Source organism: Mauremys reevesii, linkage group 4 (genome assembly GCF_016161935.1).
Source record: "Mauremys reevesii isolate NIE-2019 linkage group 4, ASM1616193v1, whole genome shotgun sequence".
In the NCBI taxonomy this organism is placed as follows: Eukaryota; Metazoa; Chordata; order Testudines; family Geoemydidae; genus Mauremys; species Mauremys reevesii.
In genome coordinates this window covers 26,454,877-26,469,797 of record NC_052626.1, presented here as the reverse complement: position 1 = coordinate 26,469,797, position 14,921 = coordinate 26,454,877, and the positions used below count along the sequence as shown (strand labels likewise).

Here is a 14,921-nt window from a genome sequence, read left to right as displayed (position 1 = left end):
TCCGGCCCGGGAAAGGGGCGGGAGACGCTGCTGTGTCGAGTCCCCGCGCGGGAGACGGGGGTTGGCCCCACTCGCTCCCCGACGAGGCTCACGCCTTCCCCGAGAGCTACCCGGCTTCCCCACGGGCCCGTTTCCTGAAAGGTCTCGAGGTTCATCCCGGCCCCTTAACCTCGCGCGGGGCCTACCCAGCTGTGGAGCCCACAACCCCGCAGTGCCCCGCTTCGGAACCTGCCCCTCCTCCCCCCCGGTCAAGGGGCTGTTGATGGCCGTGGGGTTGGACGCGGGTAATGCTGTTTGCACCAGGGTGTGAGTCATGGGCGGGAGGGAGGCCGGGGGGGACCAGTCCAGCACGTGCAGATAAGAGTGAAGTGTATTTCTCATCTCTTGGGAGGGGTGTGGAGGGGAAGTGGAGAGCGGGGACCACTTGAAATCCGTCATCACTTCAGGGAATGAAGTTTCGAGAGGAAAATAAGTTTTAACCTTATAACAAATGTAGCCTTAAAATCCTGCCTAAATGAGTTAGGCTCGGGCAGGTCCATCCTATTGCCACCGGGACTGGGGAGATGAGTTGGCTCCATTTTTCTACTGTTTATAGGACTCAGCTTGCGCAGGTACAGGCTCAAACCTGTTGTCCCCATGGATTTCCAAGGAGAGCACCTCAAGGCATCCCTCATATTCTCTATTGTTCATTAGGAAATTTTGAGTCTCTTCTGCTGGTGCTAAAGGTTTTTGTGATGTTTGGAGACTCTTGTTCCTGATTAAGTTTCCCACATTAAAGTCATTGCTGTTTGAGACAGACTTTTAGATACCACTTACTACTTGGTGAGAATCAGCATTGACTCCCCAGGTCATAGAGTGCCCCAAATGAATATCAAAACAGCAGTCCTCCACCTCTGCAAAATCACCCCAAATACCTCAAACGTAAGGACTTCCTAGTTGTTGTGTAAGTGTCTATTGCTGGTCCAAAGATGTAGAGATTTAGGGGTTATATCTGGTCTGGCTTTTTAGACATGTTCCCAGATAATAGAAATAGACTGATAAAACCATTCATATGAGAATTGTATGGATGAAAGTCAGAAAGTTGAAGGAGATTTTAAATCTAATTGAAGTACAAAGTGTTAATTATGGCTGGAGAAGATAGTTTAAACTGGTTTAAAATTAATCCAGAATCAGGGAGGTTGCTTCTAAAAAGAACTAGACTTGTCAGGTCTGATTCATGCTGCGTTGAGAGATTCAAAAATAAAATGTCTTTCCCTCTAACTACATGAAGAGGTCTGTGTCCAGTTTTCCCAAATTCTGCTGTCTTGACAAAACTTTATAAAATATTTTAAAATCCACCAATATAGGTTCACCCTGTCTAGTTTGAACATAAAATACTGAGAGGGAAGAACTTTTAAACAGCTGTAACTAAAGCAATTACTTTGCTACCAATTGATTTTTAATAACCCAAGTTAATCTGAAATGTCCGGTGTTATTCTAAACATGTAACCGAGGCTTGAAGGAGGGAAAAGACTTTCTTGCATAAATTTAGACCTTCAATTTCTACCTGTTTTGACACTGGAGATATCTGAAATGTCAGTGGCCATTTTGGTGTGTTTCTCTCTGAAATGAGCAAAATTGTGTCCATTGTTTTGAATAAAATAAACAAAAATCCCCAAACTGCAAACAGTTTAAAGTATTTAGGAATTTTAAAAAAGAAAGTGTTTTTGTGGTGAGGAGGAAGGTATTTTTTTCTTCTTTGCTGGCAGACTTGGAGAGTTCTGCTATGAGTAAGCAATATTAATGACGTGCAGATTTCATGTCTAGCTGGAACTGCCTATTGACTAAAAGGTTCTCAGGTCAGCAGCACTGTCCTCTATGCTGAAAAATAAAAAGCGATCCTATTGAGATAAACAAATCTAAAAATGACAGTTTGTAGAAAATAAGAAAAGAACCAGGAAGGAATTCAGCAGCATAGTCATTCTGAATGGCCACATACAGAAATACTTCCTTAAAATGAATTTGATTTATAGTCATTTGACTTTTACTGAGAATGGCAGAAAACACAAACTGGGAAATGTCTAGTCAAGCTTATTTAAGAGTACAACAGCAGTAACTGGAATACTATTTCAGATTGCATTTATAAAGATTACTGATTGCGAGACTGAATTGCTAAATTGTGTGCATAATAGCATGTGGAAAAGCAGACAGTCACCTTATACTCAGTAAAGAAGTTTTGGAGAAAAGTTCAGACAAACAAACCTCTACTTCTGTTGTCATTTTTCTATTTGTTAGGAGTAAAGTCTAAACTATTCAGTCTATGCAAGTTCTGAGTAAACAGCCCTATAAAAAGATGCAGCCATGTGCCTTAAAAATATGTTCCTGCCAGTAAGCAGGGTCAAATCTTTTCAGTACTTAAGAGAGAGTATATTATTTGACATCTACATAGTACCCTACATTCAAGGATTTCAAAGCAGTTTGTGAGCACCAATTCAATTAAGCATCACAATACTCCTGTGAGATAGAAAATATTTCTGTTTACTGATTGGGGTGAGGTGCGGGGAGTGGTAACACACATAGAATGGTGAAGTTGCAATAACTTATTATGGAGAGAGAGAGACTCTAGCATCTCCAGGCAATAGACCATCTCTCCTCTCAAAAGGTATGTCTACACTAGAATAAAAGGCCCATAGCACAGCTGTGGTTGTCTTGAGCTCACAGGGCTCAGTCAGTAGGGCTAAAAATTGCTGTATAGATGTTTGGGCCCGGGCTCTGGGACCACCACCCCCTCGTGGGAGATTTCAGAAACCAAAAAAAGCTATAATGTAGGTAATTTGAAGTCTTCTAAGGCTGTACTAAATGTATGCCCTAGTGTGGTGTTAGTGTGTATTGTGCTGTTTGAATGAGAGAGAAAACTGATGCTCTGTCCTTAGTATGTATTGTACAAGAGGAATAATTTTAGTGCTGGTATTCTGGCAGACTTCTAATTTGAGTAAATTGTATTTGATTATATCTAAACACTCCCCTCCCCCCCCCCCCCGCAATCACTTTCATTTTGTTATTATCTTCACTTCCTGCCCTATAAATTCTGTTGGTACTATATTGTAAAATAGCTGCAGCATTCCTCTCTAGAGATGAATGATTTTTGTGCATCATTTTATAAAGCATTTTAAGATCATATGGAATGAATGTTTATTTTTGGTTGGTTAGTAGTATCCCAGTGAGAAGTAGATGCTTTGAAACAAGGGACATCCTCCAAATATATGACTGGAATACTACCCTCTCCATATCTAAAGTAAAAGTGTAGTGGTCTACAACATTTAACAGGCCATTCATTCTTTGGGTGGCAAATTATGTACAATAACAAAAGTAGCAATAAAAGGTTGTCTTTTCCTTCCTTTTTGCTGTTTACCTTGTCTCTTCAGATTGTCATAAAAATATTTCTTGTGGGCAGCTACAACTGCTTCCAATCCCCAAATCTTCCTGTTTTAATACTGTGTAGCTTCTGAGAAGGTACGTATCTGAACATATGATTTCAAATGTGGAAGCATGGGGAGCCAGAGCTTCAGTACTTCCAGAGGACAGGTTTTCTGCAAAAGAATGCTTAGCCTTGAGCATACTGCCTTTTTAAAACTATAATTGCTTTGCACCTATGGCCTAGTGATAGCTTGACCAACTTGTGAGTAGGCATAATGCCATGCTAACAGATGGGTATGAATGTAGACAGTCAAGAAACCATGTATGAGTATCTAGTGTATTTGTTAAGGGCAGGATTCTCAGCTGGGAACAGTAAAACCTCTGTTCATTCTGAGCTTCCCTTTTTATGGTTAAGGGGATGTCGTAATTAATTCATTTATTGACTGAGTGTCTGCAGGAGTGTAACTTTTGACCCAGCTGGATAAAGAAAACTGAGGGGAGAGGGGAGCACTTTTCACTAACCCCTCTTGTGGAGTTAGTTGAAATAAGTTGTTTTGTTCCCCGTAAGGAGGTTTGTCAGCAGCAGATCTAATGGTGAAGTTTCCAGGGTGAAATATATCCATAACTCTCCATTAATAAAGCTGATATATATGTTGAATATAAACAGTTCAAGTTTTATCTCTGGTTGATAGCATTTTTCAAAGAATAAATCCCAAGAGAAGATGTGGCAGCACAGGTCAATATAGCATTTTCTGAAGTCAGGTATATGGTGGTGGGGAAGAAGCAGTAATTTCTGGTGTATATGGACCACTCTCTCTCAGGTAGTTCAAGGAACATTTGAATTTGTACAAATCACACAAATCAGATTTCTCTGCAGTTATAAATGGACGAAAAACTTTAACCTGAACCTGATGCTATTGTATCTCATTTTAAAAAAAACCTGAAGTGTTAAGAAAAACATTTCAAGAAGACCAAGTGCAAATTATGGGTAAACTTTGTTTTATAAATTTAGATGAAGTGTCTCAAAGCTGTGTCTGGATTATATATAAAAGGTTTTATTTTACAGTAAAAGCTAGAAATATTGGAAAGCAATTCGGAGTTAAAAAAAATCTTTGCATTTTGGATACTAAAATGTTCAGATGTGATAGATGTGGGTAACAGTATTTTAGAAATACATTTTAGAGGTACCCTTCTCTTGAGGTAGTGATTTCATATTTGTTCTGCTGCTGGTGTGCTTACATCTGCTATGACTATTCTAGTGTAGTTCTACTATCTTATAAAACTGTGCACATTTAGGAGGCTCCTGAAGAGTAGAACAATATATTATTTCTTTTATTTCGGGGGTGGGGGATGAAAGCATTTTATTGTTTAACATTTCTATTTTTCATCTAGGTGACACATTTCCTGGCTGCAGACTTATTAGGTAGGGGGCACATCTCATTTGCCAGGAAGTGGTGCTGGCAGCTGGTGGGAACATGATACCTGTTGTCCTGTCCCCCAGGAGAGTGTTGCAGACTCTGGCATGGCAGGGGGCTGCTTGGGGGAAAAGCAGTGGCTATTCAGACCAGGGAGCTTCAAGGAAGGGGTGTGGTGTTTGGGGTTGCTGCTACAGTCACATGGCCCTCTATTTCTCAAATGGGGGAGCTGGAGAGAGGGTCCCAAAAGTGCATAGCAGCCAGGAGGGGAAGCTTATGAGTAGGGAACAGAAGTTCAGCAAGACCAAGAAAGCAAAGTACAAGGAAAAGGGGGACACTGGGGAGCCAGAGACGAAGTTGCAGAGAGGTGAGGCAGAAGGGAGCACAAATAGGCCAATTCAAGCAATTGTTTGAAGCCTTGCTTCCCCCGCCCTCTCATTGCCCCTTCTGTGTAATCTCCACTGTGGGGTTTGCCTTTCTCTGGTCTTGCTGAGTTACCACTTACAAGCTTTTCCACTCAGTGGCATATTGTCCTAGCTTTAGTGCATATTAGGAACCTGTTCACTCCTTTTCTCCATCTCCTCCCTTTTAATTCAGTGACACATTGGGTATGTCTACACTATGGGATTATTCAGATTTTTACAGAAACCGTTTTTTAAAACAGATTGTATAAAGTCGAGTGCACGCGGCCACACTAAGCACATTAATTCGGCGGTGTGCGTCCATGTACCGAGGCTAGTGTCGATTTCCGGAGCGTTGCACTGTGGGTAGCTATCCCATAGTTCCCGCAGTCTCCCCCGCCCATTGGAATTCTGGGTTGAGATCCCAGTGCCTGATGAGGCAAAAAAACATTGTCGCGGGTGGTTCTGGGTACAGCCTCACCCCTCCCTCCATGCAAGTAGCAGACAACCGTTTCACGCCTTTTTCCCTGGGTGAACTGTGCAGACGCCATAGCACGGCAAGCATGGACCCTGCTCAGCTCAAGACAGCAATCATGGATGTTGTAAACACCTCACGCATTCTCGTGCAGTCAGTGCTGAACCAGGACCTGCAAAACCAGTCGAGGAGGAGGCGGCTACGGCAGCGCGGCGACGAGAGTGATGAGGACATGGAGACAGAATTCTCTCAAACCGTGGCCCCCTGCGCTTTGGAGATCATGCTGGTAATGGGGCAGGTTCTAGCCATTGAACGCCGATTTTGGGCCTGGGAAACAAGCACAGACTGGTAGGACCGCATAGTATTGCAGGTGTGGGACGATTCCCAGTGGCTGCGAAACTTTCGCATGCGTAAGGGCACTTTCATGGAACTTTGTGACTTGCTTTCCCCTGCCCTGAAACGCCAGAATACCAAGATGAGAGCAGGACTCACAGTTCAGAAGCGAGTGGCGATAGCCCTCTGGAAGCTTGCAACGCCAGACAGCTACCGGTCAATCGGGAATCAATTTGGAGTGGGCAAATCTACTGTGGGGGCTGCTGTGATGCAAGTAGCCAAAGCAATCACTAAGCTGCTACTACGACAGGTTGTCTCTGGGAAAATGTGCAGGTCATAGTGGATGGCTTTGCTGCAATGGGATTCCCTAACTGTGGTGGGGCGATAGATGGAACCCATATCCCTGTCTTGGCACCGGAGCACCAGGGCACCCAGTACATAAACCAAAAGGGGTACTTTTCCATGGTGCTGCAAGCACTGGTGGATCACAAGGGACGTTTCACCAACATCCACGTGGGATGGCCGGGAAGGGTTCATGACGCTCGCGTCTTCAGGAGCACTACTCTGTTTAAACGGCTGCAGCAAGGGAATTACTTCCCAGACCAGAAATTAACAGTTGGGGATGTTGAAATGCCTGTAGTTATCCTGGGGGACCCAGCCTACCCCTTGATGCCATGGCTCATGAAGCCATACACAGGCAGCCTGGACAGTGGTCAGGAGCTGTTCAACTACAGGCTGAGCAAGTGCAGAATGGTGGTGGAATGTACATTTGGCCGTTTGTGCGCCAGCGCGCCTTTACTACTGACTCGCTCAGACCTCAGCCAAATCAATGTCCCCATTGTTATTGCTGCTTGCTGTATTCTCCACAATCTCTGTGAGAGTAAGGGGGAGACCTTTATGGCCGGGTGGGAGGCTGAGCAAATCACCTGGCCGCTGATTACGCGCAGCCAGACACCAGGGCGATTAGAAGAGCACACCAGGAAGCAATGCGCATCAGAGAAGCTTTGAAAACCAGTTTCATCACGGGCCAGGGTATGGTGTGACTGTTGTGTTTGTTTCTCCTTGATTGACTCATTCCCTGTAAGCCACCCACCCTCCCACTTTGATTACCGCTTGCTTCCTAAGGAAATAAAATCACTCTCATTTAAAAATTATGTATTCTTTATTAATTAATTATAAAAAGAGGGCGAGAACTGACAAGGTAGCCCAGGTCGGGTTTGGGAGGAGGATAGGAGGGAAGGAAAAGGCCACTAAAAACATTTCAAAATAATGACAGCCTTTTGGTTGGGCTGCCCATCCTCCTTTTCCTCCTCATCTTCCCCGTCCACAGAATCCTCAGGCATGGCTGACATTACCACCCCCACCTCGGAATCCACGGACGGGGTGGGATAGTGGTGGCGGACCCCCCTAGAATTGCATGCAGCTCAGCGTAGAAGCGGCATGTTTTCGGCCCTGCCCCGGACCTTCCATTTGCTTCTTTGGTTTTCTGGTAGGCTTGTCTGAGCTCCTTAACTTTCACACGGCACTGTACTGAGTCCCTGGTGTGGCCTCTCTGCATCATGGCCTTGGAAATTTTTTCAAATGTTTTTTCATTTCGTCTTTTGGAACGGAGTTCTGTTAGCACGGAATCCTCTCCGCATACAGCGATCAGATCCAGTACCTCCCGTGCAGTCCATGCTGGAGCTCTTTTTCGATTCTCAGGAGACTGCATTGTTACCTGTGCTGATGAGCTCTGCATGGTCACCTGTGCTGGTGAGCGCTCCACGCTGGCCAAACAGGAAATGAAATTCAAAAGTTCGCGGGGCTTTTCCTATCTGCCTGGTCAGTGCATCCGAGTTCAGATGGCTTTCCAGAGCAATCACAATGGTGCACTGTGGGATACCGCTCGGAGGCCAATACCGTCGAATTGCGGCCACACTAACCCTAATCCGACATGGCAATACCGATTTGAGCGCTACTCCCCTCGTCGGGGAGGAGTACAGAAATCGGTTTTAAGAGCCCTTTATATCGATATAAAGGGCTTCGTTGTGTGGACGGGTGCAGGGTTAAATCGGTTTAATGCTGCTAAATTCGGTATAAACGCGTAGTGTAGACCAGGCCCACCAGATGAGTCCTGGAGAAGGGCAATAGGTGGCAGTTACTCCCAATTTGCTGATCATCTTCAAAGTTGTAAACTTCCACTTCGTGTCAAACAGTATATGGCTCCTACATCATGGGAATAGTCAGGAACTGTGATTACATAGACGAAATACAAATAATTATTCTGCTGTCCAGGAACCTCACAAATTGAGCATTGTTAGGATTAGAAGACCCAAGACTAACTGTACTTTTAAAAAAAGTAAGCTCTGTGTATGGTTATATGGTTTTCTTTTTCATAGGGAACAGACAGAGATCAAGTTCTGTGTAAAACAAATTAAGAAGGCCTTTCACATGAAAGATGTATATGCGTTCCTTGACACATCATATCCAAACAATCTAGATAGAAAGAATTGATTCAGTGAAAATTTGGTTCTTGTCCCAGTGTTGGAAAACCCAAAGGGGCTTATTGTCTAGTGAAGATCAGTCATTCTGGAGGGTGACATGTTTATTTGACTGTGAAGAAGCCATTAAGTTATTTAGTTTCAAAGTGTTCTCTTCCCAAGCTGGAATTTGAAGGTCAAGAGGCAGAAATAAGATTTATGTTCAGAACCTTGAAACTGGAGGTTATTTATTGCACTGTTGAGGTTTCTGGATTATTTTAAATGCTGTCCTGGGATACAGTAAATTCACTGTTGCATTTGGGTTACATACATATTTGTGGGAGAACATTCTAGGACTACTTGAATGGTTCTTGCAGGTGTTTGATCTTTTTGTGGCATCATGCCAATCACAAACTTAACTACTGCAAACATGGTTAAAGAGAAAGTTGAGAGTTCTTTTTTAGATATATCTAGCTTCAGGACTCCAGTTATTAAAGACATGGACTGTATGAAAATTTGTAAATTTAACAGGCTTGATAAAGCTTATTGTATCACAGCTAAATATATTTTTCATATTGTCAGATCATAATTAATTATCAAATGGAATAGATTCTGTAATTCTCCAGTATGTATTAAATTATGCAAAGCCTTCTAATACAAAATCTTTTGTTCTGAAGCTTCCTTTTTTACTTTTTATCAGATTTTTCTTATCAGCTGAGAAGTTTTTTTTTTCTGATCCCTGAAGAAATATACATTGCTTTTCACCTAGGATTCATGCCAACAGGATTACCTTGCACATTTCTTACAAAGTATTTTTGTAGTAACAATTTGGCAATTTAAACAACCTATGGTTGCCGTGTGGAAGTCTGTCATGAGCAAAAGAGACCATAAAAAACTGGCATATGGAGTAGAATAAGGATGCAAAAGAAAATCTGCTCAGTTTATAACCCTGGCATTTACTTCTTATAGTGAAAATGCCATATATAAAGAAGACGCCTGGAAAAAGAGGTCCTGTGAAGAGGAAGCTTGCGGAAGAGTTTGCTCCTGGAGAAGTGTTAACAGACACATCAAAAAAAGAGTGGAAGTTAGGCATGCCTATAGGGCAAGGTGGCTTTGGATGCCTATATCTTGGTAAGTTTGTGACCCAAACTACAACTTCTTAAAATGAGGGTCTTTAAGGTCCCACCCTCCCCAATAAATTGGGGACCCTATTGTCTTCAAATTAACAACAGTTTGGTTAGAGCTGCCGTTTAGTGTTTTTTCTTGCAGAATTGAGAAATGTAGGTAGAAAATAGTTATTAAAGGCATTGAAGATATAGTCCTCCATATGCTGTATTTGGAAGCCCCTCTTGGTTCTTACTCTAACCCCAACTACTTCATATGACAGATCATATTTTTTCTTAGCTGAAGTGACATTCTTTATTCCCATATAAATCATCCATTTCTTTATAATATCCCTCAAATGTTTGTAGACAGATTTCATAATTCCCTCTTTCTCATATTTAATTAGTTTATTATCTTAAAGGTCATTTATGCACTTTTAATTTAAATTTAGTACTTGTGAGAGAGGCCAGATTGTTGGTGTGGCCACCAGCACTTTAGGCATCCTCCCTACACTGCCTTGCCATGGTATTTCAACTCTGACTTTGGAGGACCTACCTGTAGAGGTGAGAGGATTGCTCAGTCTCCATGCTAATTTGATCTTTGCTCTCTGTTTTGATGGTATTATTTGTCATGAGGATACTGGGCACCTAAATTCTAAACTGAGACTATTGACTCATTTGATACAGGATGCTGACCAGACAACAGATGACAGCTTTCCATTTCCTCTCTGCTGGGTTGCATTTGAACTGACATGGTCAAGTGCTTGATATTTTACATAACCAATTCCCTGCAATATCTATCAAGTCCAAGAATTTCACTGTCAGAGTGTCATTACATTTCATTTTGTAGTGCTGTCTGTTTGTTGAGTGTGAGAAAACATGTAAAAAATAATATGGCACCTAATCTTTAAATGTATCTGTTTTCTGAATAAATGGGCAGTGTGAAGGTGGTCCTATTATAGCTATCATTCTACACACCAGTGTTGAGGGGATGAAACTTTAGATGAACATTCTAGCCAAAGGCCCTTTTGACTACGTGGTGCCTTCACTGTGTGACAAGATGTCCTCCCTCTCCTTGCAATTTATGTGGCGTGATTGCATTGAATTATGTGGCATGCAGTCACTTATTGATTACAAAATCATTTGGTAAGCCATAGTGCTCCTAAAATGAACTGGCAACAGTAGGAGGGGATTAAGCATTGTATTGAAAGAAGGTAGCTACCAAGTGGGGTTTCTAGTCTTGCCATGGGGTCCTCCACTGCTGCATGTTTTTGCCCATTCAACTTGTTATCCTACCAGAGGTGGAACTCTGCTCATGTTATACACTTGTGCATGTTAGTAGTTGTCTTTTCAGGAAAGACTAACCTTGCTCTCGCTCAGAGAGTGCTTAAGCCCCTTCTCCCACTGGTACAGATGTGTGCCCCAGCTCCCTGAGTAGCTGGTATTTTAAAACTGCCTGCCATAGAATCCCCTATTAACACATCTCCTGTGGCGTTTCTAAAATGGCAGTCAGACAAGCTGAGAGCTGAAAGATAGAAAAATATTTTTCGGATATATAGGGTATCTTCGTAAAAAGGTAAAAATAATGGCCTCCCGTGCGTAAGCCACACTGTAAATTAGGCCTTACCTTTAAGTCACTTGAGAAGGTACTATTGAATGGCAAGGGGGTGGGGGACTCCTTTATCATTTAGTAAATGTCCCCAGTGGGAGAAATCAAGACCGGAAATTTAACTTGGTTTTCTGCATAATTCTGACACCAAGCTACTGAACAATTTATATTCATGTTAATATTTAATTACTTTATAGAGTAGCTAACCAAATGACATAACAAGTAGTAGTTGTATGTGTTTTACGATAGTTGCCTCTCATTCTACTGATAAACGCTTCATATTTTAACAGCTGATGTTAATTCTTCAAAATCGGTTGGCAGCGATGCACCCTATGTTATAAAAGTGGTAAGAGAAATTTTGAATCTATTTATTTCAAGATATCAAATGGCTTCTCTAGTATTGCATGTATAACATGAAACATCCCCTCAGCTAGAATTAATACAGTCATATAGTGTGAGCTTCATTAATGTATGTTTAATAATAATTAAAAGCCCCAGTGAGGATCAAGACCCCATTGTGCTAGCTACTGTACAAACATGTAAGACACGATCCCTGTCCCAAACAGCTTACATGCTAAACACACAAAGTGATATATGAAGAGAGGAAAAGAGAAACAATCACATTTGTGCTGTAGGGAGACTAGAGAAGGCTAGGTTTCTGTAACAAGACGAGACATTAGAATCTAAACTAGAGTTTTGGCTGTCTGGACAGAAAAGTTGGAATTGCAAATATTGGTTAGGAAGGAGTGGTAAGATCTGAACACAGCCTGGGTGTATGGGACAGTTGATGAGAGGGAATTGAAAATGACCTGGAGGTTATGGTTTGGAATGACACTCAGAACGATGGTGTTATTAAAAGTGACAGAAAGGAGGGAGAAATGAGTATTGCAGAGGGAAGATCAGAAATTTAGTTTTGGCCATGTTAAATTTAAGTTAATGGAAAGACATCAAGAGAGGCTGAGACATGAGTCTAGATGAAAGACAACAGATCAGAATTGGAAAGGCAGATCTGAGAGTCACCAGCACAAAGCACAAAGTTGATGCAGTCACCCAGATAATGCAGCTTAATTCTTTACTTTACACCACTCAGGCAGCACAAACTGGATTAAATGTCTGTAAATGGCTATTGAAGAACTTCCTTCTGGTGTAAGACTGATATAGGCAGTTCCTGTGCCAGTTAGCCTCTTCCTTCTCCTGGTGGCAGGAGTAGACTGGGTAAAGGCCAGGGAAATAGCAGAGCACAGCTTTGCTACACCAATTCTCCACTAGGAATTTTATCATTCATCATTCATTCATTCATATGGCGGGTGTAAATTAGAGTGGCCCCATGACTGCACCGACTAATGTTAGGGCAAAACTGATGCTGACTTTAACTGACTCCCTTATGGGTCCCTACCCTGTACCAAGATGGAACTCAGACATAGGAGAACTGAGCCTAGTATGAGCATATGACAACAAAACACCTTAGTTTAAATACTGAAGTTTAAGTGTAAGCTTTGTTGAATCAGAAAGTTGTTGCCACTTAGTTTTTTACCTGGTGGGAAGGCAAAAGAAGTATACATTTAAATATGTTTGTTGTAATTGCTTGCACTAGAGAAAATAGGCTATATATTTGTTAATGATAATACATTCATGCAACTATTGGCCAAACTTTGTAATAATATGTATTGCATTTTAACTTTTTTCCAGTTTAACATGTTCTTTTCCCAATCTTGTTGATATGTAGGTTACATTTGATTACTTTGAATGTGGTCCTTAATTTGGGTTCTGACTTTGAAAAGTAGCTCCAGGAACCACTTGAGAAATTGGGAACATAGTAATGGGCATACTAGATCAGACCAGTGGCCCATTTGATCAAATATCTTGTCCCTGGCAATGGTCAGGACCAGATGCTTCAGAGAAAAGTGCATGACCTTTTATTGGAAAATTGTGCAGTAACTTGTTAGTATGGACTTTTGTTCCCCAGTTTAGCTCTGAAGCATGAGGGTTTATATCATGCTTTTTCCTCTATCTGCTCATTTGTTCAGCAGCAGTGAAATCTACTGTACTAATAGTTGGCCCTCTGTGAAAAATATAAATGTTATAGTAGATTTTTATTCCAGTTTAAAGATCCAATTAATTTAGGATAAAACAATCTGCTGTGCTGAGTGCATCACTTTGGAAACTGACAGTGTCACATCATATGAACTATAAAATATACTTATTTTTTGACAATTGGTGGTGAGGCTATTGTTGGAAACGATCATTTGCTGCGAAGAGACATTTTGCCTGATAAGAAATAGAAGGTATTGTAACAGATTTTTGTTGTTCTGTAATAATGGAATTGCCTTTTTACTGCGTTTTGTAGTACCTCTATTGCTAAGCTTCCTGAAAGTTAATTCATCTCCTTTTATTCCTGTCTATGTATTCAGGATGTCTTTGCACCAGTATGAAGTGCTCTGCACCCCAGTTTTTTTTGTACTGCTGTTTTCTTCTCTACTTGTTAAGCAGTTAGTGCTCTTCTTTCTGCTCTCCCAGTCCATACGTTTTGATTTCCTCTTCAACAGATATTTGTCATACCTACGTGAATGACCCATGACTTGTTGCTTCCCTCTCAGCTGGGATGCAACTTCTAATAAGGGTCTGTTTTTGATACCCTGAGAGCCAAGTTAACTCACAGCAGAGATAGAGGTTAATAGCTGAAGGATTATTAATGTTCAGTAGTTAAACAAAATGTTTGTTCACCCAGCAATGTTCTTCAAATGGTTAGACTATTAAAGTGGGATAGAAATTGACTTAGTCTTCTGGTATAGAGTTCTTACGGTTTTGGTATCTAATCGGTATAAAATGAATAATTGTAAAATTTTTCACAGTTTTTTTTCTAATGAAGAAATGCTTCTGAAAGTATGAATTTTCAGATGTCTCTGGGCAAACGTGGGTGCAAAGTTTATTTAATGACATTGCTTATCTTTTCTAGATGGGACAATTTAATTCTTAAAATACTGTTAAAGAAAAGAGAGGCAGATATGTCTTGAGTTTTGACATATACAATGTAATGGCAGAGAGTGGTATTTTCTCTAGTCAAATTTTAGTTTCAATTTCTTAAAGCTTGGGCATGAACTTCTAGAGTACATCACGTTTGAAATCTAAGTATTTTATAAGGTGCCAATCACTGTGGTATTGAACATTGTTATCATAATACATAATCATAATACAGCATCATGAATGGGGAACTGTGGCCAATGGGAGCTGCGGGGGCAGTGCTTGCAGGCAGGAGCAGCATGGGGAGCCACGTCCCCGCCCCTTCCCAGGGCCATAGGGGCGTGCTGGCCGCTTCTGGGAGCGACGTGGGGCCAGGCAGCAGGGAGCCTGCCTTAGCCTCACTGCACTGCCTGAGGTAAGTGCCACCTGGGGGAGCCTGCACTCCAGCCCTGAGCCTCCTCCCGGAGCCAGCACCCCATATCCTCTCCTGCACCCCAAGCCCCTGCCCCAGCCTTGAACCCCCTCCCAGAGCCAGCCTCCCATACCCCCTTTTGCACCCTGAACCCTTCCCACACCCCAACCCTGAGCCCCCGCCAGCCCCCCATACCACCTCCTGCACCCTGAACCCTCTCCTGTGCCCCAGCTCTGAGGCCCTTCCTGGAGCCAGCCCCCGTACCCCCTCCTGCAACCCAACACTCTGCCCCTGCCCAGAGCCCCCTCCTGCGCCCACACACACTCCTGTACCCCGACACACTGCCCCAGGCCGGAG

General features: G+C 42.3%; 1 protein-coding gene across 9 annotated transcripts in view; it reads left to right on the top strand.

The window, feature by feature from the left end:
- The window catches only part of VRK1 (VRK serine/threonine kinase 1), a 65,645-nt gene that overhangs the window by 17,353 nt on the left and 33,371 nt on the right, over positions 1 to 14,921 (top strand). For 3 of the 9 annotated variants that reach the window (XM_039536436.1, XM_039536437.1, XM_039536435.1), the window contains exons 2-3: positions 9,449 to 9,610; positions 11,482 to 11,537. In XM_039536436.1, coding sequence (XP_039392370.1) covers positions 9,454 to 9,610; positions 11,482 to 11,537 — 213 coding nt within the window. In that variant the 5' untranslated portion in view covers positions 9,449 to 9,453. Of the gene's footprint in view, positions 1 to 67; positions 285 to 9,448; positions 9,611 to 11,481; positions 11,538 to 14,921 lie in introns of those variants that run through there. The other 6 variants (XM_039536434.1, XR_005597892.1, XM_039536439.1 and 3 more) reach the window with 6 other exon arrangements.